This window comes from Gopherus evgoodei, chromosome 2 (genome assembly GCF_007399415.2).
Source record: "Gopherus evgoodei ecotype Sinaloan lineage chromosome 2, rGopEvg1_v1.p, whole genome shotgun sequence".
Lineage (NCBI taxonomy): Eukaryota > Metazoa > Chordata > Testudines > Testudinidae > Gopherus > Gopherus evgoodei.
The window spans coordinates 147,074,292-147,098,840 of record NC_044323.1 but is presented as its reverse complement, the minus strand read 5'-3'; the positions used below and the strand labels follow the sequence as shown (position 1 = coordinate 147,098,840).

The 24,549-nt window shown below is 46.6% G+C and overlaps 1 protein-coding gene across 2 annotated transcripts; it reads left to right on the top strand.

Moving 5' to 3' along the window:
• Positions 1-214: 214 nt before the first annotated feature.
• SLC20A1 (solute carrier family 20 member 1) lies at positions 215-24,162 on the top strand. 2 transcript variants are annotated; one of them, XM_030551775.1, is made up of 11 exons: positions 215-291; positions 4,396-5,002; positions 5,138-5,278; positions 5,704-5,789; positions 9,314-9,410; positions 11,613-11,732; positions 14,858-15,112; positions 15,329-15,890; positions 16,180-16,365; positions 17,377-17,461; positions 23,106-24,162. In XM_030551775.1, exons 2-11 carry the CDS (start codon positions 4,651-4,653, stop codon positions 23,265-23,267), a joined length of 2,046 nt encoding a protein of 681 aa, XP_030407635.1. In that variant the 5' UTR covers positions 215-291; positions 4,396-4,650; the 3' UTR covers positions 23,268-24,162. The 2 variants fall into 2 exon arrangements, with proteins under 2 accessions (XP_030407635.1, XP_030407634.1); XM_030551774.1 differs by lacking the exon at positions 215-291 and adding an exon at positions 653-744.
• Positions 24,163-24,549: the final 387 nt, after the last annotated feature.

The window sequence follows — 24,549 nt, the reverse complement described above, 5'->3', positions numbered from 1 at the left end:
CATCCTGAGGTCCCTTCCAACCCTGCTATTCTATGCACATCATGTTCTGGGCACCCCACAGTGCATGGGCAGGACTGTGGGGCTTGTGCCAAGCCCTAGATTGATCTGTTCCTGTTTCTGGCTGGCAGAGGGTGTGGTGTCCTTTGAGCCAGCTGATGATGTTTACTGGGAATGCAAGTCATGATCCCTCCTAAAACCAGAACAAATAAGTGCAGGGATCATTTAGGAGCCCAGGGTCAGACCCAGTCCCTCCTAGAAGGTTGGGAGAACAAGCTTCCCATGGGAAAACAGGTGAGAGAAATAAACCAAGGGGGTCTTTCCCAGCTCCGGGGGGGGATAGGAGGGAGGGAGGAAACCCAGCAGCTGGTGGGGCTGGGAGCAGACCCTGCATTGGGGCAGACTCAGCCTGCTTGTACCAACCCTCGTTCCCAATCAGCCGGCTCCGGCCCTTCGTTAGGGTCCAGAGTGAACAGCCCCTGGCCCGGGTCGACTGCAGCCGGAGCAGGACCCACCACAGCAGGGGGCGTGGCCAGGATCCCGAGGTGGCGAATGGCCGAGCGGCAGCGAGAAAGGGGGCCGCGTTCTCCCTGCGTCACGCGTCGGATGCGTGCTCGGCCGGGGGGCGGGGCCGGATGGTCACGTGGCCGGCTCAGGCTATAAAATGCGGCCGGCGCCGGCGGCAAGCTGCGTGCGCTGGGAGCTGGTCGGGACGGAGAAGCCGGTTTGAACCAGCTCGATACCTCGGTGAGCGCCGCGCTCGGGCCGGGGGAGTGGCGGGGCCCTGCGCTGCCCGCCGGCGGGAACCGGGGCGGGAAGGGGCGCGCGGCGCGCCCCCTCCCCCCACGTGCGCCCGGCTGCCCGCGCGGCCCTGGAGCCGCCTGAGGCGAGGCGCGCGCGGGAGCAGCCGTTTCCTGCTGCGCGGGAAGGCAAGGCGGCCGCGCGGGAGGGGTGTCGGGGGGGGGGAGCGCAGGGGGGCTGTGCGGCGCTGCGCTGACGCCCCATGTGTAAGGGAGCTGGTGGGGGGGCGGGCGGTGCTGAGGCTGGGCACTGGGGAGGTGGTGCGAGGTGCTCTGGGCACAGCCCCCTCGCGCTGGCAGCAGGGCACGCTCGGGATGCCCACCTGTGCGCCCGGGGTCGCGGCCTGGCCGAGCTCAGGGCTCAGAGGAGCGTGGGGCTGCCCTTGGGCTGGTTGGGAGGGGAGGGCTCTCAGAGCAGCGTTTGAATTCACACGGAGGTGCCATGTGGCTACAGCGGGGCAGGCGAGCTAGGCAGCTCTGGGGCTAATTCACCTGACCTGACTAGTGCAAAATGGAGGGTGAAGGTTGAGTTTGCTGGGATTTTATATTGTGGTGGCTGAGATAAGGCTCGGGTTCTTCACTATTTGTAGCTAGTTTGAGGCCCCCATGTACCTCCCACCTGAGGCTTGATATAGCCAATTGGTGTAAAAACAAGTGACTTGTTCCCTTGAGATTTTGACACTGAGGCCAGGTCTACAATAGGAAACTGGATTGATATAGTTCCACACCCCTGAATAAAGCTGTTAGGTCAGTTTAACTCCCTGTGTAGACTGTGCTGGTCAACGGGTTCCCTTGTCAACCTAGCTAATGCCTCTCAGAGTTAGGGTTCTGGCTACAGCATAGGTAACCTGCATGTCAGTGTGGGTAGTGTCTTCACTGAAGTGCTGCTGGAGCATTTTAAGTGTAGACAAACCCAAAGATGGCTAATTTGATGTAAAAACACTTTTTTTTTTTTTTTTTTTTTTTTTTTGGTGTGAAGACTTAGCCTTAATGGGTGCCTGAAACAGTGAGGGGTTGAGTATCCACAGAGCCTGTTGATTTCCAGGTGAATGGTGGCTATTTGGTTCCTCAAGTGATAAGGCTCACTTACATGTCCCAATGTGGACCTCATAATTTCCTCAGGGGGCAGATGGTGGGCAGTCCCTCTTGAGAGGTTCCATCTTGGAATCTGAGTGCCAGCTGGGTCCCTCACTTGAGATACTGCAGCCACATAGAAAACCCATAGAAAAGTCTTCTGCCTCCATGCAGCAGATGCTGTTTCCCCAGAGTGTGCTTTGTAGGCTTGCCTTTTCAGGCAGATTGTTCTGCCTTTCCTCTCTCCAGTCTAGTAGGGGGATGATCCTTGGCAGTGTTTCAGGGAGTTTCAGTTTAAGTGTGCCTGTTGCTTAGATGAAAGGTGTTGCTGCCTCCATTCCAACTCATGGTCAAGGTATCTGCAGTCCTTCCTCCGACTTGGCAGCAAAGGTGGTAATGGTGTGTGAGGAGGTCTGGGGCTGGTGCAGTGCAAGACCTGATGTTAAATTGGCTGGAAATTAATCTCCTGCCTCTTCTCAGTGTTGTGGTGAAGCATAGCTGCAACACAGATAGAGTATGGGGGGAAATAACTGAGATGTAGGACCTTCTGTTAACATCTGTGATGGGCTCCTTCCTTCCCAAATGCTCTTGGGGAAAGGCAAGAATCTCAATGAACAGTGTCTTTCCTGCTCTAATTCTTGAGTGCTGGGAGAGGGCTTGCTCCCTCTTCTGATGGCCATTTTCAGGGACATCCAGAGCCAGTGCTGTCACCGTGGGGACAGGCAGCAAACAAACCAAGAGTGAGTAATTTCTGCAGCAGCAATAGCCAGGCTAAGCACAAAAGACTGCAGCTTAGGACACAAGGTACTATGGGGAATTCAGCTGAGCTGCCAACATGCCTTACTCAAGTCATTGTTCAGGTAAAGGATTTGCAGACTGACTGGGGCTTTTCCTTATTTTGGTGCTTGTCCACACTAGGTAGAAGTGCTGTTACCTTTCAGATTTTAACATGTTAAAATCCTGGTGTAGATGGGGTAAGTTGCAGTTTTAAAATGTTAGCTGGCCAGGGATGAGCCATGATGTTAGTTGTCTTGCAGCAGGGCTTCAAAGGGAAGCCACTTCCACTCTCCTGCTCCACTGCAGCTTGCATCTGTGGCCTAGCAACAGCCCACTTAGTCCAGGAATCTTTCCTGGTAGGCAGAGCTAGCGATCTTGGGGTTTTGTTATACCCAACGTAGTATCTGAACACCTGCCGTTTAATAGCAGTGGCAGTAGTGAAGTCCCTTAAGGGCTTCATGAAGTCTGACATGTCTCTTTTTGGGGCCAAAACTCTGCTTGGGTAAAGGTGATTTTTGGTAGGGTTTTAAGGATTGAGAGGGCTCTGTGCTGAGTGTCTTATGAAAGAGCTGAAATTGGTAGACCCAGGGCCTGATGTGTCTACCTTCCAGCAGATAATGTTTTCCTTTCTTACTTTTGTGGTTTTGGCTGCACTTCTCCCACCTTCGTGTATATGCACACCCTGTCTGTGGCCCCATAAAGTTGCGGGGCATCATCAACCTCCTCCCAGCAGTGGCCAAAGTGGCAGTCTTTAACACCAGAGAGGAGATGTTGGCTGAATGGGTTCTCTCTGAATGTGGAGCCTGTTTCCAGTCCTCTCTCCACTTACATATCCAGGCAGAGTTCCTCTGTGCAGCAACTGCAGGCTCCTTTGACACCTTTGAGGATCAGTGGGTGTTGTCTGGGGTTCTCTGCTTGGTGTCCCCTTCAGGTTCCCTACTTTTGACCCTCACCTTGACTTTGTTTTCTGTTGTCCCATGTAATCCTGGGCCCTGTGGATCCTCCCCATAGGCTGGGGAAGAGTCCTTTAGTTCCTTCCTGGAACCCAACAAGAGCAGAATGTTTGTAGCCTGTTCAGGAAATACTTGGCCCAGAGTGTGCCTTTCAGGCTAATAGGGATGGTGGCTATGTTTGTCCTAATAGATTTAAGGTAGGGTTCTGTGTTACTGCCTGCTTGCTTTTAGGTCCTTGCTCCACACAGCAGCATGGTGAGTTGGAATTGGCCCCATTCTTCTAGTCCAGAGCTTGTATCTCTCTCCCCAAGAAATAATTGATCTGGTACTTGCCATGGGTCTCATACCCTCTTGTTTTACCATGTTCAGCAACTAGACTCCACTGAAGTGCTCTCTAAAATCACTGGCTCAAATCCTCTTCTCTATAGGCTAGAGAGCAGCTCCATTCCAAATCATGATGGCATTGTCAATGTAGTGGTACTCTTTTAAGCATGCCAGCAGGGGGGAGCTGGCATTCAGCTTGGATTGTGGGAGGGTAGAAATCACAAGGGATCTTGTGTCCCCATCTGCGTTGTGTAACATAGGCAGAAGGCCAGGAATACAGCACTAATGGAGCAGCAGATAGTCACTTAGTTTCCTAATGGGTACCCAGTGTGGCCTCTTGCTGCTAAACAGGGATGTAAGCTTGGCCTTGCTCTAACTATTTGGGGGAAGTCTCGCTATGCTATAGCCTTGTGCTCACTTATCCAGCATCAATGGATCATGGGGACTCAGTTCTCCCTCTCTCATTTCAGGATGAAGAACTTGTGTTCTCTATTTTCTGCACCATGGAATTTTATTCAGCCCTTCTAATTCTCCAGAGCCACAGGAACTCTAGAAAAGAGATTCCCATGCACACCGTATAGCAGTAACTCTCTGGTTCTGAACATATCTTTGTTTAGTTTATTTAATTTTGTAACATTATTTATTATAATATTTTCATACCTCATATTTTGTTTATGTATCAAAGTTGCAAATTCCTGTTAATTTGAAACCACTAAATTAATAACATGGAATCCACAATTGAATCAACAACGGCTCTGATGGATCTGCTAATAGGAAGTAAGGCATCTGGTCCCATGGTAGCTTTCCTCTGGATGCTGATATTGGGCTTCATCATTGCCTTTGTGTTGGCGTTTTCTGTGGGTGCCAATGATGTGGCAAACTCATTTGGAACTGCAGTGGGGTCAGGTGTGGTGACTCTGCGGCAAGCATGTATCCTGGCATCTATCTTTGAAACGGTGGGCTCTGTTCTGCTGGGTGCTAAAGTGAGTGAGACCATCCGGAAGGGGTTGATTGATGTGGAGATGTACAACTCGACACAAGAGCTACTCATGGCTGGCTCAATCAGCGCTATGTTTGGTGAGTAACATTTTAGCTGCAGCAGCAAAGTGATTAAGTACACATGGATTAGTTATCTTGTTGGAGTGTCTGTCCCCAAATCTGCCATATATTGTAATGGTGACTAGTCACTGACACGCAACTTTGTTGCTTTAGGGTCAGCTGTGTGGCAGCTAGCAGCTTCATTCTTGAGGCTTCCCATTTCTGGTACCCATTGTATTGTTGGAGCGACAATTGGCTTTTCGTTGGTGGCCAAAGGACAGAAAGGCGTCCAGTGGTCAGAGCTGCTTAAAATTGGTAAGTAAAGTACAACCCACTAGCTTTTTCATATGGTAAGGTGTGGCATTAATAAACAATCCTAGAATATTAGGGTTGGGAGAGACCTCAGGAGGTATCTAGTCCAATCACCTGCTCAAAGCAGGGGCAACGCCAACTAAATCATCCCAGCCAGGGCTTTGTCAAGCTGGGCCTTAAAAACCTCTAAGGATGGAGATTCCACCACCTCCCTAGGGAACCCATTCCAGTGCTTCACCACCCTTCTAGTGAAAGTGTTTCCTAATATCCAGCCTAGACCTCACCCACTGCAACTTGAGACTATGCTCCTTGTTCTGTCTATGGCCTTGGACAACCTTGGATTAGTATGAAATAATAACTGGGTTTTACTTCTCAGAGCCATCTTCTAGTAGCCAGGATATTAATTGCCTTTTTATCTTCTGTCCTAGTGTTGTCCTGGTTCATCTCTCCCCTGCTTTCTGGCATCATGTCTGCTATCCTGTTCTTCCTTGTCCGTATGTTCATTCTTCGTAAGGTAAGGGTGCCAGATCTCCACAATGTGCATCTGCTGTGTGAAAATTGTTCTGCAGCTGAAATTGTATGAGCTAATAGGAATAACCACTCCCGGTCAGGTCAATCTTAAATGCTTATTACTGAGAACTTCGTGATCTTTAATGTTTTGATCTATACATCTCCCACACTAGCACCCTAGCTGCTGGGCTGCCCTTCATAATTACTGGGTACGTACTTGCCACAGGCTGATATGAACTTTTTGTGGGAAAAGGGAGCATGGAGATCCAGTGCAGTGTTCTGAGAAGCCCTGTCCCCAGCAGTGAGCATGGAAGAAGTTGCTGGGATAGTAACCTGTCATAAGAAATGCTTATGAATACCAGGCCTTGTTTGAATGCTTGTTTCATATCTGTCTCTGGCTAGTGGTTATCTCAGCATTCTGGAGACTTGAAGACAGGAGGAGCTTTCTCTTTTTCCCCTTCTATTCAAAGCTGCCAGTTCAGGGATTAATATTGCACACCTATCTCATGTCCAATCAGATGGAGAACAGAAGCAGGCATAGCTTCTCCAGCAGCAGCAGCATGAAACTGATAAAATGCTGGCTACTTGTGCTGCTGTCCAATGCCTTGTGGGCTGCAAATCAAACTGACCAGTGTCATCTTGGCTTTGTGTTGCCGCTGCTTTACCTAGTGCAGCCAGAATTAACTACTGCTAGACTGGAAAGCATCACTGCAACTGGAAGAGCTAGAAACTTCTCTTTAATAAAACGTAAAGTCTGTAGACACTGGCTTATGCATCAGACTTCAAAGGGCAGGCTAGCTGAGTAGACCAAATAGATTGTGAAATACCTTATCCTCAGACCTATTTCATGTTAATACCATTCTGCCTGCCTCTTATTTATACTGTCCAAGTCTCTCTGCCCCCAGCTTGTACTATGCAGTGTTGTTGTAGCTGTTAGGATTGTAAAGAGAGCTCTTTAGTCTTTCAAAGGCAGGAAGGAATCTGGCACCTTGATTGCCACTTGGCACTCAATGGAACAGTTTGTGGAAGTGCCAATTAGAGCTAGTTGTAACTTGAATGACCTGCCTTAGCATTGAAATGCTTGGGAGAGCTCTGCCCTTGTGATGGAAACTCTGCTTCTCTGCATGACTGAACTGGCAGCTTGCCTACACAGGGAAACTTGGGGCTTGTCTACACTGGCACTTTACAGAGCCAAAACTTGCAGTGCTCAGGGGTATGTTTTTTTCACACCCCTGAGGGTATGGCTACATTTGGAATTTCAAAGCGCTGCCCCAGCAGTGCTGCGGGAGCGCTGCCGCAGCAGTGCTTTGAAGTGTGAGTGTAGTCGAAGCGGCAGCACTGGGAGAGAGCTCTCCCAGCGCTGCATGTAAACCACATCCCTTACGGGTGTAGCGTGCAGCTGCCGCCCTGATTACACTGATGCTTTACAGCGCTGTATCTTGCAGCGCTCAGGGGGGTGTTTTTTCACACCCCTGAGCACGAAAGTTGCAGCGCTGTAAAGTGCCATTGTAGATGGTGCACCAGCGCTGGGAGCTGTTCTCCTTGTGGAGGTAGTTTGTTTGTTTTGTTTTTTTCTCCAAGAGCACTGGGAGAGTGCTCTCCCAGTGCTGTGCTGTGACTACACAAGACACGTTAAAGCATGTGGCAGTGCTTTAACGTAGCCAGTGAAGACATGCCCTTAGCAGCAGAACTGTACTGATACAGATATTTGCCATAGCTCCCCATGTACTTGAATGTGTCAACATAGGTAGTTGTATTGGCATAACTACAGCAATATAGTCTTGCTAATTTCTTGATGTTGGCAAGCCCTGGTGGATCTTGGACTCATGTCTTAAATTAAACCTGCAGACCAGAGGTTCCCAAAACAAGTTCTTGAGATTCCACCAACCTAAACCAGTTGCTTGAACTTCAGGATGGGCTTTGTCTGGGAGGTTTGACTGTATTGGGCTGAACTCTACTCAACCAGACAAATGCTTTCTGTTGTGAGTCTCTTTGGTTTGGAACTCTTTACAAATACTGTTCTCGTAAGTGGAACAAAAGTAGCAGTTGGAAATGGGAGCATGAAATGAAACTTGTTTGAATGATTTAACACAAGCCACTCTCTATACTCCTGCTGTTCAGTATGCTGAGTAGATCAGTAATCTGAACATGAATTAACACTAAGCATGCTGGTAGTATACAGACTAGATTACAATTAAAGCATCTGTTTAACCAGCATAGTCTGGTGTCCAGGATTCAACTTGTGTGTAAACAGTTCACAAATATAAAACATAATACTAGCTCTGGTTTACCAAGTGTATTTTGAGGATGTTATTGAGTAGCTTAAAACGAACTTCAGATCTCAAATCTAACGCTTGTGGATTCTGCTTTGAAAAATGCAGTAATTGTTTTCTCTTAACCTTCCATGGTCATTTGCAACCTGGCAATAGTTCATTTAGCACAGCTGTCAGATTAATATTGTATAACTGGTCTTTCAGAGTTGTACTCACTAATTAACACTTGTTCAGATGCTTTTATAATAGGACAGAGCAAACACTTTTTTCAATACATTAAATTTCACTGAGCATCAGAACACTTGGATTTGGCTCCTGGTCAACAGTCTCAAACAATGCCACTGCCTGGGTGAGGTGTTGCTTTCAGTACATAGGAATGCATTTGTGAATAATCTCTCTGAATCAGTCAAATGACTTGAACAATTTGCCTGACTCACCTGGGGAAATGGAGGAAAAAGCCCTTTTGACAAATGAGACTTTTTTCCAAAAGAGACTTCCTTTAGTGGATTGAAGCAAAGACTTCTAGAAAGTGCTGTTGAAAACTGACAGTTTTAGAGAGCATCTGTTCTGATGGGTAGGCTATTGAATACCTGAGAGCAAAATCCAGAGCCTTACAGAATACAGAGAGCAAACAGTCTTGTGACTAGCTACTTTGATGTCTAAAACCTAAAAAGTAAAATGCTCTTAAGTGAAGAGTTCTCAAGCATCAGATTCCATCCACTCTTTCTGTGGGATGGGCTGTTCAAAAGGCAACATTGCTGTTTCAGGGAATGTGCATTTCTGCTTTGAAACAACAATGGCAACAGGGAGAGGCCCATTTCTGTCTTCAACATCGAAAGTGCTCTGTTCACTAGCAAGGGGAGAGACTAATTGTCAACCCTAAAATCCCACTGGATCTTGTGATGCACAAGTTCTAAGGGTTCTTCAGGCCCAGTTCTCTCCTTGCTGACTCCTATGCAACCCCACTGTGGACAGAGCTTTTGCAGCTGTAATAGATAAGCCTATAATTGGCATTTAGGAAACAATTGTTTGCACAAGAGACTCCCATCTCCCTCTTCTGGAGCTGCCTCTGCTGGGCTAGTAGGAGGGAAGTAGTAAACTTTGAAGTCTAAGTGCACAAAACAGATCTTTGTAAGAAATTACTATTTTTCTACACTCTTCCATGTAGAAGTGTACTTTTAAGTGTCTGCTTTGCTGTTAATTTCAGAGTCTGGGGTCTGGACTTGTATAGCATCAAAACTAATCTGTTTTACAGGCAGATCCAGTTCCAAATGGGTTGCGAGCTTTGCCAATCTTCTATGCCTGTACCATAGGGATCAACCTCTTTTCCATCATGTACAGTGGTGCACCTTGTAAGTACATGTCAGAATACTTCAGCGCTGCTTTTATAATTCTTTATAAAAACCTCCATTAAATGCATGATTTACCCCTTTTGCTTTACAGGGCTGAAATCTCCTAGAAGGCTGCTGGCCTGTGCCGGCTACAGAAGGCTGCAGGCTAGCGTGCGCTGAGTTCTAACCTAGATAGTTACCCAACCAAAGAGGCCTGCTCAAAGTCTAAATCACTACAGAGCTTTCTCCTTAGTCTTCACAGGAACAGCAGATAACATGACTTCCCCTTTCCTCTCTCCTACTTATGCTAGAGCTCTGAATCCAGCTGCTGAAGAGTCTCCTTAAGCTTTTCCTATTCTCCAGTAAGGCTAGTTAGCACTGGAGTCTTGTATTGGATTTGCTCAGTTTGGCCTTTCCAGCATGAGAGCTTGCTTGCTTTTCATCCCTAAGAATATATTAACTGCTCCAAAACTTCCTGACCAAGAAGAACAGGCATGTCCTAGCCGGCACAAGTACTCCGAAGAGGAATTCATGCTTCGGAGTTGAAATCTTTTGGGAGCTCCAGATAAAAATGTTTGTTAACTTTCTGTTGCGGTGGGGGGAGAAACACAACTGACAAATGGAACAGGCAGCTGCCATCATAATCCAATGTAGTTTGGCACAGAAGGGCCTGGAGACGTGCAGAGTTAAAAGGCAAGCTGTAGAAAATCAGTCACAGCTACCTTAACAGTCAATTTCAAAACTCTGTATACTGAACTACTTTATTCAGGGCCTTCTGCCTTGGACTGTGGTGGCAGCTTCAGCTGGGGCTTTCTGCTGTGATGTATTATAAAACAGGTCATCAAGGAACCAGAGCTAGGTAGAGGCTGACAGTGGCAGGTATTCAGTGTCATTCAGACACTTTAGATCTATTTCAGTATTTAGTAGTGAATAGCCTGGTGTGTAGCTATGAAGTAATGACCCCAGCTTTCCTTTCATACATAGGTCCCTTCAAATGCACTTTATGGTCCTGAAATTCTAACAGATGTTGCAGCGCTAGTGGAGTTCAGCCAAAGTGGTGTTTATGCCTGTCAATGACATTGTCTTGTGAAGTAGGGATCTTAACCAGTTAAAGCATAAACAGCATTGCACCATGTGATCCAGTTTATAAGTTTGCACATTACTAGCCAGATTCATGTCATTTACATTCTGTAGACAAGGTTTGGTTAAACTTTGTTCCGCTTTAAGCTGGGGGTTTTGCCAGACTCTGTATTTGTTGTAAGCTGCTATTAGTGTTCCATGTTAACTAAGCCATATGAAATAGATGTGACATTGTGCACTTGACCTCTGCAGTACTTTTTATCTGCCCTCTATGTACTGGGAGTGTTTATAGTTCTTGGCTGCAGCAGAAAATGCAGAAGCATTTTGATGGCCATTTAGCAAACGCCTGATACCTTAGCTTAAGGCTATAGTAAATATAAGTAAGTGTCTATGGAAAAAAGTTCAGCCACTCATTTGTAAATGCTTGTGTAACTAGGTCAGTTAAAACCTTAAAGCCTCTCCTGTTTCAAGAGATGTCGATTTGGTTCTAATTTAAAACTAAGTGCTCTGGAGTGAGATGTAGAAGCTATCATTGTTGCACCATGTGGCTGGAAAAGTCCTATCCTGTCACAAACCTAAAAAGCCACATCACTATAAATCTGTTAGAGATCTCCCTTGGGTACAGCTCTTCTCCCCCTGGCTATTAGCAGACTGGCATGCCAGGGGGAGTAGCACTGTCTGCTGCAGCAGCAGACTTGCTGCAATGTCAAAGCAAAAAAGCAAGTCAGGACATAAGCCTCTGTGTGTATACTATATTGAGAACTAAACTGAGGGAAGGATGGTAGTGCACGTCTAGTCAGTTGCTGCTGGGTCACCAGTTTTCCCCAGGGAGGGGAGAGGTCAGGTGAGTCTCCGAACATGTGAAAGAGATTAGCTGGTGAGAGATTGTAATCTGGTGGGGGCTCCCACGTGGGTTAAACTCTAATTTTTGCGAGGTTAGTATTGGATTTTCTATTACATATTCACATCTCGCAGATTTTCTGCTAATATAGCAAAGCTGGTGCAGGACACTGCAGACTCCTGGGAGGCAGCAGTGAATGTCATGTGCCAAGCATCCCTTGATCCAGTTTTGTGAAGAGGGTAGTCATACATTGAAGGGGCTCTTGCCCTGGGGTTTTCAAGATTCATTGTTTTATTTCCTAGTGCTGGGCTTTGACAAACTTCCTATCTGGGGTATCCTTCTAATTTCGGCGGGGAGTGCTGTTGTCTGTGCTCTCATCGTCTGGTTCTTTGTGTGTCCAAGAATGAAGAAGAAGATAGAACGTAAGTAATACTTTAGAATGACATAAAATCACATGTTCTGCTTAATGAGTTACTTAAATATCCTGTTTTGGCTTATCTTGCTTGTGGGTGGGGGGAGGGGCAGGAGAGTCTTGCAAATCTCACTTTTAACAGTCTATTTTTATTAAAGGATCTTAAGTGGGGGGGGAGTTAGCACTCAGATCTCACTCAGCTGCCTCTGAAAATCTCATGAGTCACTTAAGTGCTGTATTTGTAATCAAGCTTTTGCTGGTTACTATAAAACTAAACTTGCTTATAACAATGGGTGGCTTCTAAGAGGGCCCCTTAAGCATGCTTCTAGCTCAGTAGCCATCCACTGGCAAGAAAGTACTGTTGACAGGCTGCAGCTAACTTCTGTGCCTACTTATCTGTTTCAGATCAAGCTGCATGGAGTAGGCTTTAGGCACACAGCACAGAACAATTACCTGGAGTGGATATACTCCTAAACAGCACTATTTCATCATTAATCTTAAAGGGTGCCCAGGGTAGAGAATGCAGGAGGTAGTGTGCCTAATTGTGGTGTATAACCTTTAATACCATATGTACCTAATGAGCAATCTGACCTTGCTGATGCAGATTAGTTTTAAGTTGGTGATCTCATAACATCCCTGCCTTGTAGCAAAGAATACCTGTTGAAAGGCACTCAGATAGCATTCCTCAGCTTTACCTTCCTAATGTTCTGAGGGGCACCTCTATAAATTACATGCGAGACTTGGGAGAGGCATCCTAAGCAATAAGTAAGAGAAAATATCTATTCACAAGTACCCATGTCAGGTTTGCATAAGTGATGAGACTAATAGCTTGTTAAATACTTTCTGGTTGCCTTTGGAAATTTGTCTGTCTAGAGACAGCTCATGCTTGTGGCTGTTAAAGGAGTTTATTCTCTTGCCGGTAATTCAATTTCCCCCCCTTGCTGATGTAACTTAGCAAGTCTGTTTGCAGCTGGTGTGTGTGGAGGGGGGCGGTTCAGCATAGCCTATTCCTAAGCAGAACCCCGGTGACGCACATACTGCAGAATTTTGAGCAACCCCACACAGCGCTGCAGCAGAACTAGGGAACTACACAGAGGTTTCATGCTATTAGTATCTGACCTGACCAGCCAGGCTTAAAGTTCTGACCAAGTGCTTGCAGTGAGCTAGAGTTCTGAAATCAATGGTCTCTGCTTTCATATAGTGCAGATTGGGAAGATTTTAACTGACTTCTAGTGTTCTTGTTCTGAAGACTTCAAGCATTGGTTAGCTTTGCCCTCCCTCCTGTAAGGTAGAAGTCTTTCCATTTTATGGCCTGGAGAAACAGGCAGATATTAAAGCCAATTTTCAGTCCTGGCTATGCAGTTAGGCTCTTTAAATACCAGGCCATGCTTTCTCAGAGAAGAGCTGAGAACCCACAGCTCCTTTGGGAGTCATTGGAGACCTATGTTCAGATCCTCTGGAAAATGCTACTTGTATTTAGGTGTTTGCTTAGGCAGCCAAAAGTGAATTTAGGCCAAGGTTGTGCAGTCAGTCAGGATCACTCCAGAGTCCCTGTTCTGCCCTAATTAGTAGACTATCTTTCAAACGTGAACAGAAACCAAGTCCCACCATCAAGGCTCTAGATTAGAGCTGAGTGAATAATACACTTTTTGGTTTAGGGGCCAAACAGAACCTCATTTTTCAATTTGAAACTAGCCAGTGTTTCTCCCTGGAATGAGAACCAAAAATTTTTTTATGGGGTTTGGCCCAGACAAACTGTGGTGTGTTTGGTTATTTAGGTGGCTTTTACTTTTTTGGGTTTTTTATAACTAAATTTCAAAACAAATCACTGTTTTGAAAGTTAAAACATACAACATGAAACATTGTTTTGCAATGGCCAGAATGAACCATTTCAACAGAGTGGATGAGGTAATCTTTTTTTTTTTGCAGTGTTTCTCAACCTTTTTTGATACCAGAGACCAGATTTCTGCCTTCCTAAACTGTCAAGGAGATCTCAGGAACCGGTGTTGGTCCACAGATGGGTTGTTGAGAAGCACTATTTTATTAGTCCAACTTCTGTTGTGGGGGCAGGCGGGAAGGGAATCTGATCCAATAAAAGTACCTCACTCACCTTGTCTCTAATATCCTAAACCAACACCACTATAACATTATTTCCCCATTACTTTTTTAGCAGACTTATTGTTTGCTGAATTTTTTTGCCTGCCTCTGCTCCAGATGTTTAAAGTTGTGAGAGCTTTAAAGCTGAGCTTGGTTCATTTTTCCAAAACACTCCTTTCAGTGGAAACCCTAGTGTTGTCATGGCTCATCACCATGTGAAAAAGGTACCTTCCTGCCCAGTGCAGTCTCTGTATTGTCACATGCTTTAACCCAATGAAAGGCACAGATGAGTCACCTGTATACTCCTATGGCTCATGCATGACAAAGTGCAAATTGCAGCACTTCATTACTGATAACCTGGTGAGAGATTTGCTGCTTAACACTGCTCCCAAGAAGAGTGGCTCTGTCATCTGTATTTAAAATCTTAACTCGTAATCAAATAAGTTTTCTTTTGCACCATTGTAGTGTGGTGCAAGTCTTGGCCATATCATGGGCCAGCTTTCAACCATGTAACTTCTCTGGGCTGCTATTTGTGCAATACTAGGAATGTATCTTTAGCTTTTCCTAACACTAAAGTGGAAGCAAAGTATTGGCACCATCTGTTCAGTCAGTTCCTGGTGGCCCACCACTATTCTCATTGTGGAGTGAAGAACCAGTGCTCTGGGAGTAACAAACACAGAGCTCTGCTATGCCATTAGTCACTCTGCCAGTTATAACCATGCCTATACTGGGTGCCAAGAGGGGGCCTGAAATAGTAAAAAAGCACAGTTCAGACTAGTGAGTTCCGTCTTTAGGTCTGGCTGTCAGATGCACAGCACATGTGTAACACATCTAAGCATGTGAGTAGTTAGTTGGTTACTAACTTGAGCTGTAAACTGAAATCCAGCATGCATAAATCTGGGTTCTGACAGGTGCGAGCGTTGCTCAGGTCTCAGTGGATGCAGAGTAGGTTGGAATCAGGTGCTAATGGCTGAATGGGCTTTAAATGGCAGTAGCCTTTGGGAAAGGGGACTACTAAGTCATTGCTCCTTTCCACAGGAGAGGTCAAGTCAAGTCCTTCTGAGAGCCCCTTGATGGAGAAAAAAAACAGCCAGAAGGAAGACCAAGATGAGTATAAAGTGCCACTAGGCAACGGCGTGGGTGACAAGAGCTCTGTCACTGATGTGTCTGCTGTGCATCACAGGGCAGCTGTGGAGGAGAGAACAGTCTCCTTCAATCTGGGAGGCGTGGAGGAAGCCGCAGAGCGGGAAAGGCTCCCTAGTGTTGACCTGAAGGAAACCAACATTGATAGTGGTGAGTTGGGGTTAGCACCTGCCTTGACTCAAGGCCTTATGGCTGTAGGTTGAGATGGCCCTGGCAAGTCCAGATTTAGTGGGAATCCCTTAAGCATGCCAGGTGAATCATGACAAAGCACGAGGTCTGTAGTGTTTTTAGTTTGGCTCCTGTTTGAGGCGTGTTCCTCACTCCTGGACCATGTGGATGTGGGTTAAACTCAAGTTCCATTTGCAGGAGCTGTGCGGTTACCCAGTGGCAACCTTGTTCAGTTCAACCAAGCTGTCAGCAATCAGATCAATTCCAATGGCCACTACCAGTACCACACTGTACACAAGGATTCGGGCCTGTACAAAGAGCTGCTGCACAAGCTTCACCTGGCCAAAGTGGGTGATTGCATGGGGGACTCTGGCGACAAGCCCCTGAGACGCAACAACAGCTACACATCGTACACTATGGCCATCTGTGGCATGCCGCTGGATTCATTCCGTGCCAAAGAGGGTGAGCCCAAGGGGGAGGAGATGGAAAAGCTGACTTGGCCTGGAACAGACACTAAGAAGAGGATCCGTATGGACAGCTACACTAGCTACTGCAATGCTGTGGCAGATACCCACCCAGCTGCTGATGTGGATATGGATGTAGGCAAGGTGGAGATAGGCAGTGGTGACAGGAAGTGCAGCACTGGTTCTCTGGAGGAGTGGCATGACCAGGATAGACCAGAAGTGTCCCTGCTCTTCCAGTTCCTGCAGATTCTCACCGCCTGCTTTGGTTCCTTTGCTCATGGTGGCAACGATGTCAGGTCAGTAGACCTAATCTACGTGACAGGTTTTAGCTGGTTATGCTCACTGCAAATGTTAATGCAATATGTTCACTGATTCTCTAGAGCATGTATGTCTAGCTTGCTGGTGTGAAAGCTGCTTATTGTGAGGGCTCTTCTGGCAAATACTTGCTCCCCACTAACCTGGTCATCCAGAAAATGTTGCAAGTTAGGGTTTATAGCAAGATTGGAGTTCATCACTTCTCAAGTCAGCAGCATGGAAAGATTCCTTGATTGTTTCTGACTGGAATGCGTCTTTGTTTCCTTCCAGCAATGCCATTGGCCCTCTAGTGGCTCTGTACCTGGTCTATCAGACAGGTGACGTGGCTGCCAAAGTGGCAACTCCCATCTGGCTGCTGCTGTATGGAGGTGCTGGAATCTGCATTGGTCTGTGGGTCTGGGGGAGAAGAGTCATTCAGACCATGGGGAAGGATCTGACTCCTATCACACCATCTAGGTAAGCTGCTTCATGGGGGACACAGGAGGATGCTTATGGTATTTTCAGTACACTGTGTCCTCTGTACTCACCACTGTGTACCTAACACATTACTCAGAGGCTGGGTGAGCATGTAATTATACAATGTGGAGTCTGCAGCCTACTGAAATTGAAAGGTTCATTTAATTCTTTCCAGCTTGTTTGCTCACGTTCCAAACTTCCTAGTGCTCTGAGGTACAATAGCTTTGATAGTCATGACGTGGTGGGTTACCATCAGGAAGACCACTCCACAAATATCACCCCTAACTGATGTTTCCATTGGTATGGTTCTAATATGTGAATTTGAACAGATGGCTGTGGGATCAGGTGCTTGTACTAAACACACATGCCTTCCTCTCTAGGTCAAAAGCCATAAGAGCTGAACCTTCCACTGTACCTTATAGCTCCACCCTCTAGAACTGGGGGGTGGACTGTAAAGATCATCCACTGAATTCCCTGCCACCATCTCCAGGTGGCTATCCTAAAGGGGACTATCTCTGATATCCAGGTCCAAGATCATATCAGGGCAATACAGATCAAAGCAAATGCCTTGAGGAATTGGATGCAAATAACTAGAGCTCAGTGAGTGGCAGTGTGAAATCTGCTTAGTCTCCATTGTGTAAAGGGGGTTGCCCTAGAGTTATTTGACTTATCTAGATTCCTGCAGAGATGCATGTATCCACTAGAAATGGAAGGAAAAATGAAGCTCTGATTAAAGATCTCTAGTCTTGCTTCTGGCCTCCAGCTAGGAGCTGTCAAGAAGTCCCAGGTGCACTCTCCATACAAAGCAGAAGTGTGTGTAAACAAAAAAAATCTAATGCCTTAACAATTAAACTAGTTAATGAGGGAGACCTGGAACCCTGCATAGAACAGGAGCCATAAGCCAAAGTTCTATATGTGCCATGCCATGGACTGTCTGGTGTGCAGGAATCCCTTGCTAACGTTGTGTGGCCCATATCAGCCTCTGATTTTACTATCTTTGTGTGTACACAGTGGCTTCAGCATTGAACTGGCATCTGCTCTGACTGTGGTGATTGCATCAAATGTTGGTCTTCCTATCAGTACAACACACTGCAAAGTAAGTGAAATGCTTGTCTGTATGTTAAATGGCTCCTGTGGTGACCTCCTATTAGTTCTGCAGGAAGTGTCACTATTGTCTCAGGAGATGGAGTTAGTGGTGTAGGACCAGAAGTAATGGTCTGGTCTACTGAATGAGAATCCAATAGTCTCCCAAGTACTGGTTCTTGCCTTTTTTCCTCCTCAATCTCAGATCTGGTTTGTATTGACTTTTAGTAGAATAGTTTCCAAAATATACCAAGCATTGGTCTTGAGTTTGACAGGTCTACAATTTTGCGTGCAGATCTGTCCATTTGTGGATAATGAACATAGAGTAAATGTAGGAAGTGGTGGAAGGAGAAGCTGAAGGGAAAGACGTTGAGGAAAAGTACTGAACTACTTTTCTCCACAGAGGGCTGGTCACCTCCTCCCCATGCTGTGCTGCCAGTGCAGTAGTCTGGGAGTTGACCTTGTTCGTGAAGACAGAGGCAAAAAAAAAAAGCATTGAGTACATTAGCTTTTTCCACATCCTGTCAGTTGGTTGCCTCCCTCATAGAGTAAGTGGCCCACACTTTCCTTGACTTTCTTCTTGTTCCTAACATACCTGAAGAAACCCTTCTTGTTACACTTAACATCTCTTGCTAGCTGCAACTCCAAATGTGATTTGGCCTTTCTGGTTTCACTCCTGCATGCCTGAGCAATATTTTTATACTCCTTCCTGGTCATTTGTCCATCTTGTAAGCTTCTTTTTTGTTTAAGATCAGCAAGGATTTCACTGTTGAGCCAAGCTGGTTGCTTGCCATATTTACTATTCTTTCTACACATTGGTATAGTTTGGTCCTGCAACCTCAATAAAGATTCTTTAAAATACAGCCAGCTCTCCTGGACTCCTTTCCTTCTCATGTTGTTCTCCCAGGGGATCCTGCCCATCAGTTCCTTGAAGGAGTCAGTCTGCTTTTCTTAAGTCCAGGGTCTGTGTTCTGCTCTCCTTTCTTCCTGTGTCAGGATCCTGAACTCTACCATCTCATGGCCACTGCCTCCCAGGTTCCCATCCACTTTTCCTTTCCCTACTAATTCTTCCCTGTTGGTGAGCAGCAGGTCAAGAAGAGCTCTGCCCCTAGCTGGTTCCTCCAGCACCTGCACCAGAAAATTGTCCCCTACACTTACTGGATTATCTGTGCACCGCTTTATTGCTCTCCTAGCAGATATCAGGGTGATTGAAGTCTCCCATGAGAACCAGGGCCTGCAGTCTAGTAATTTCTAGTTGCTGGAAGAAAGCCTTGTCCACCTCATCACCATGGTCTATAGCAGATTCCCATCATGACATCACCCTTGTTGCTCTCACTTCTAAACTTAATCCAGGGACTCAAGTTTTTCTGCAGTTTCATACTGGAGCTCTGAGCAGCCATACTGCTCATACATACAGTGCAACTCCCCCACCTTTTCTGCCCTGCCTGTCCTTCCTGAACAGTTTATATCCATCCATGACAGTGCTCCAGTCATATGAGTTATCCCACCAGGTCTGTTATTCCAATCACATCATAGTTCCTTGACAGCCAGGATGTCCAGTTCTCCCTGCTTGTTTCTCAGGCTTCTTGCATTTGTGTATAGGTACTTAAGATTGTCCTGCTTTCTCAGTATGAGGCAGGAATCCTCCCCTCTTGTGCTCTCCTGCTCATGCTTCCTCCTGGTATCCCATTTCCCCACTTACGTCAGGGCTTTGGTCTCCTTCCCCGATGAACCTAGTTTAAAGCCCTCCTCACTAGGTTAGCCAGCCTGCTTGCGAAGATGCTTTTCCCTCTCTTTGTTAGGTGGAGCCCATCTCTGCCTAGCAGTCCTCCTTCTTGAAGCATCATCTCATGGTCAAAGAATCTAAAGCCTTCTCTCCGACACCACCTGCGTAGCCATTCGTTGACTTCCACTATTCAATGGTCTCTACCCAGGCCTTTTCCTTCCACAGGAAGGATGGATGAGAACACCACTTGCACCTCAAACTCCTTTATCCTTCTTCCCAGAGCCACGTAGTCTGTGGTGATCTGCTCAAGGTCATTCCTGGCAGTATCCTTGGTGCCCATGTGGAGAAGCAGGAAGCGTAGTGATCCAAGGTCTTGAGTCTTGGCAGTCTCTCTGTCACATTGTGAATCTTAGCTCCTGGCAAGCAGCAGACCTCTTGGTTTTCCTGGTTGGGGCAGCAGATGACTCAGTCCCCCTAAGGAGGGAGTCCCCAACCACCACCCCCACCTGCTGCCTTCTCTTGGGAGCAGTGGTCATGGAAACCCCATCGCTAGGACAGTGCATATCAAGCCTTCCAATCAGTGGAGTCTCCTTCTGCTCCCTTCCGTCAGATGTATCATCTGGTCCACTCTTTGCATTAGTATCTGTGGAGGGAACATGAAAACAATTGCTCACCTGTATCTCCATTGCTGGTACATGGACACTCCTCCTTCTGGAGGTCACATGCTGCCAAATTTCTTCACCGTCCTTCTGTTCCCACTGCACAGCCTGCTCTGATTCTTCAGAATGTTGTACCCATAGAAGCATATCCAGACATCTGTCCAGGAAATCTTCATTTTCTCTTATGCCATGCAGGGTTGATACTTGTTTCTCCAGACCTCGAACCTTGTCTTCCAATATGGAGACCAGCTTGCACTTTGTGCAAAGTCGCGTCTGTCCTGCGAAAGAGACAAACATGGCACATCTGTGCAGGTAACAGCTGAACACTCACCATCCATATTACCTTCATTCAAAGAGCTTCCTCAGCTGTTGCAGTAACTACTCACAGAAGCCTGCAAGATGAGAGCCTCAGTGCACTCTCCCCAGGTGAACTCCGAGGCAAACTCCTCCTGTTAGCCTCTGCTGTTAGCTGCTCAGCTTGTTCGCTGCTGACTGCCTTTTTAGAACAGTCAGGCCCACTAAAGGCACTCCCAATTCACACTTTTCAAACAATCAAGCGCATGGTCAAACTGACAAACTGGCCCTGAAACAGACACTCAATGCAGCATGTAGTGTACCTCCTCAGAGGCGGAGTTAGCGGGTGTGATTGCAGAGCCATTGGCCATTATCTCTGAAAACTCATGGTGATCTGGGGGAGGTCCTGGATAACTGGAAAAAGGCTAATGTAGTGCCCATCTTAAAGGAGGAGGATCGGGGGAACTACAGACCAGTCAGCCTCACCTCAGTCCCTGGAAATATCATGGAGCAGGTCCTCAAGGAATCAATTCTGAAGCCCTTAGAGGAGAGGAAAGTGATCAAGAACAGTCAGCATGGATTCACCAAGGGCAAGTCATGCCTGACTAACCTAATTGCCTTCTATGATGAGAACTGTCTCCATGAATGAGGGGAAAGCAGTGGATGTGTTGTTCCTTGACTTTAGCAAAGATTTTGATACGGTCTCCTACAGTATTCTTGCCAGGAAGCCAAGGAAGTACAGGCTGGATGAATGGACTAAAGGTGGATAGAAAGCTGGCTGGATCGTCTGGCTCAACGGATAGTGATCAATGGCTCCATGTCTAGTTGGCAGCCAGTATCAAGCAGAGTGCCCCAAGGGTCGGTCCTGGGGCCAGTTTTGTTCAGAAGATCTTCATTACTGATCTGGAGGATGGTGTGGACTGCACCCTCAGCAAGTTTGCAGATGACACTAAACTGGGAGGAGTGGTAGATATGCTGGAGGGTAGGGATAGGATACAGAGGGACCTAGACAAATTAGAGGATTGGTCCAAAAGAAATCTGAGGTTCAACAAGGACAAATGCAGAGTCCTGCTCTTAAGACAGAAGAAGCCCATGCACTGCTACAGACTAGGGACCGAATGGCTTGGCAGCAGTTCTGCAGAAAAGGACCTAGGGATTATAGTGGACAAGAAGCTGGATATGAGTCAGCAGTGTGCCCATGTCGCCAAGAAGGCTAAGAGCATTCTGGGCTGTATAAGTAGGAGCATTGCCAGCAGATCGAGGGACATGATTTCCCTCTATTCGACATTGGTGAGGCCTCATCTGGAGTACTGTGTCCAGTTTTGGGCCCCACATTACAAGAAGTATGTGGAAAAATTGGAAAGAGTCCAGTGGAGGGCAATGAAAATGATTAGGAGGCTGGAGCACATGACTTAAGAGAAGAGGCTGAGGGAACTGGGATTGTTTAGTCTGCAGAAGATAAGAATGAGGGGGGCTTTGATAGCTGCTTTCAACTACTGGAAAGGAGATTCCAAAGAGGATGGATCTAGACTTCTCAGTGGTAGCAGATGACAGAACAAGGAGTAATGGTCTCAAGTTGCAGTGGGAGAGGTGTACGTTTGGATATTAGGAAACACTATTTCACTAGGAAGGTGGTAAAGCACTGGAATGGGTTACCTAAGGAGGTGGTGGAATCTCCTTCCTTAGAGGTTTTTAAGATCAGGCTTGACAAAGCCCTGCTGGGATGATTTAGTTGGGGATTTGTCCTGCTTTGAGCAGGGGTTTGGACTAGATGACCTCCTGAGATCCCTTCCAACCCTGACATTCTTTGATTCAATGATACTTAGGCACCATACTGTGGTAGAACAAAAAACAGTTGTCAAACAGACCCATTACAAAGCTGCCTAGCTCCCTGGGCCACTCAGGTCATGGGGAAACTTCATTCCTATAAGCCTTGCACTTGTGCATCATATACCTGTAATCTCAATTGTGAAACTCTTCTCTGCTGGCCCCTTGCTGCCTGTCTTCATGCTGTGCTGGCTGTGCACCACAGTTCCAACAGGGAGACTGCTCTCCATAATGTGCACAAGGCACTTTGCCACATTTCAGCATGACTTGGGCTTTCTTTGGGCAGGTCTCATTGGATTCAGGCTTGTCTTGTATCTGAACCTAGTCAATGCTGCTGTCTTCTTAGTAAGGCCATATTGGAAACTGAGTTTGCCTGTGGAGGGGCAGTATGTTGGGATGCTGACAGATTGGAGAGGATACCTGAAGAGCTACAAGAATTACCTGAAGTCTAGAAAACCTGCCTTAGATTGAGCTTTTAGTCTAACTATCTTATTTAGAGAAGGCTGAGGTAAACTTTGAGAAGCATGCCCCCTGTTCTAGCAGATAAAGGCAGAATAAGATCAGTATCTGGAAGCTGAAGGTAGTACATTGGTTTTCAAACTTGGGGGTGCCCCCCAGGCACCATGAGATTACTGGGTGTGCAAGGACCTGACTGGTTATGGATTTTTTTAAGATTATCAAGTAGGTACTAATCTTATTCCCTGGGGATCCTATCCAACCCTAGTGTGCCTTGGTGCAGGGTGGTTGGGAGGAGGCTGGGCCCCATTAGCCATGGGAACTGCACAACCTTTGGAGAACTCATTCCCCTGTGGCTTCACTGGGAATCAACATGGCAGCTGTGCTAAACAGGTGTCCTGGCCCCATTGCAGAGACATCACGCCTGGTGCATGTGCAGGTAGGGGGTGGAGCAGCCATGCATGAGTTCCAACTCTAGGCAGCTGGGATTTGGGTGGGGTGTACAAGCTGCCTCCTGGTATGTGCTGCTCAGTCTCTAAAAATTTGCAATGTCTTTCTAAGATACTCTAGCTGACTAGAAGCTGTTGGGTTTGATGCTGGAAGCACTAGGTGGTGGTCTCTGGCCTGCTATGCAGGAGCTGAGACCCTAGTGGTCTCCTAATCTTTAAATTGGTCCCTTGGTGTATCTTCCATAGGTAGGCTCCGTGGTCTCAGTGGGCTGGCTCCGTTCCAGGAAGGCTGTGGACTGGCGTCTCTTCCGTAACATCTTCCTGGCATGGTTTGTCACTGTTCCGATTTCTGGCCTCATCAGTGCAGCTATCATGGCACTGTTCAAGTATGCCATCCTGGGAGTGTGAGACCAGCTCGAGTGAAATCCATATCATCTCACTGCTCTGAGCAACTGAAACAGTGCTAGGATGACTCGCCTGGGGAGGAGATGGGAATATTGCATTTATGCTGTAACTGCTTTCAGGCTAAGTGACTCATCTCTAAAATAGCTGCAAAATAACCAGTGTCCCTGACCTCAGGTCAGTTTCCTGTTTGGGCTGTGAATTACTGTACATATTTCTATATTCTTTTGTATCAAGCTTACCTTCCATTATGTGTGTTTGTCACTGAGGTATCCTTTTTTTTTAAATTTGTTTTTCCTTGGCGCTAAATCTTAGAACTGGCAGGCACAGTAAATTCTGGTGTGACCAGCTTGGAGGGGTGACTATTCCACTGACACATTTGCTCCAGGTTAGCAGTAATGGGCACTATAGCCAGAGGCCACACTTATTTTTTTAAAAATAAAACTTTTAAACTAAACATACCTATTGGCTGACTCCCTGTGGAGCAATACTTATTACACACCATTTCCTGACTATCCCCCCTCCTCTGCAGCTCACATGGTACCTGTGCAACATGTTGCCACCTCCCCAAGAGCTATGAAAGATGCTGGGGGTGGTTCTTGCTAGGAAGCATGTTGTATGTCTAGCTTTGCTTCCATTTCAGTACTTACAGGTGCGAACAAGAGAAACCTGCAGTACCCTGATGCTCCGGTCTTGTGTTGTCTTTTCATTTTGTGCAACTGCACCTGAAGCTCGGGCAGAGGAATTTTTGTTTTGAATCTAAGATGGGCTAAACTCTTAATAGGGTTGATTTAAATGTTGAGATCATGGACTGCTCCCACCCCCACTAGCCAAGAACTTAGCTCTCTCCAGTGACCCTGACACTACAGGACTCTGCTCCCCATTGCTACCTCTAACTAAATAAAAGCTTAATTTTTAAAACAAAAATCTTCTTTGGGATTTTCAATCCAGTGAAGTGTTAACATTGATTCCACAAGCAGTGTGCTCCATCTCATGATCTTAGCATGACTAGCTACAGCTGGAGGAACATGATCCCCTTCCAAAACTATAGCAGCTGGCAGGATTTGAGTGTGCTGGAAGAGCATGTACAAAGAAACTACAAGCAGCAGGAAAGGTGAACTAAGGTTGAGATCAGGGGAGGATCCTCTGTGGTCTAAACTCTATTGTTTGCCTGAGGAAAGCAGTAGGTGCCTAACTGCAGAGTCATTAGAAGCTGCCCTTGGCTACTGCTAGAACAGCTGCATTGCTGTATCCAACCTCTCATTTTCTTAGCTGATGTACTGTTAAA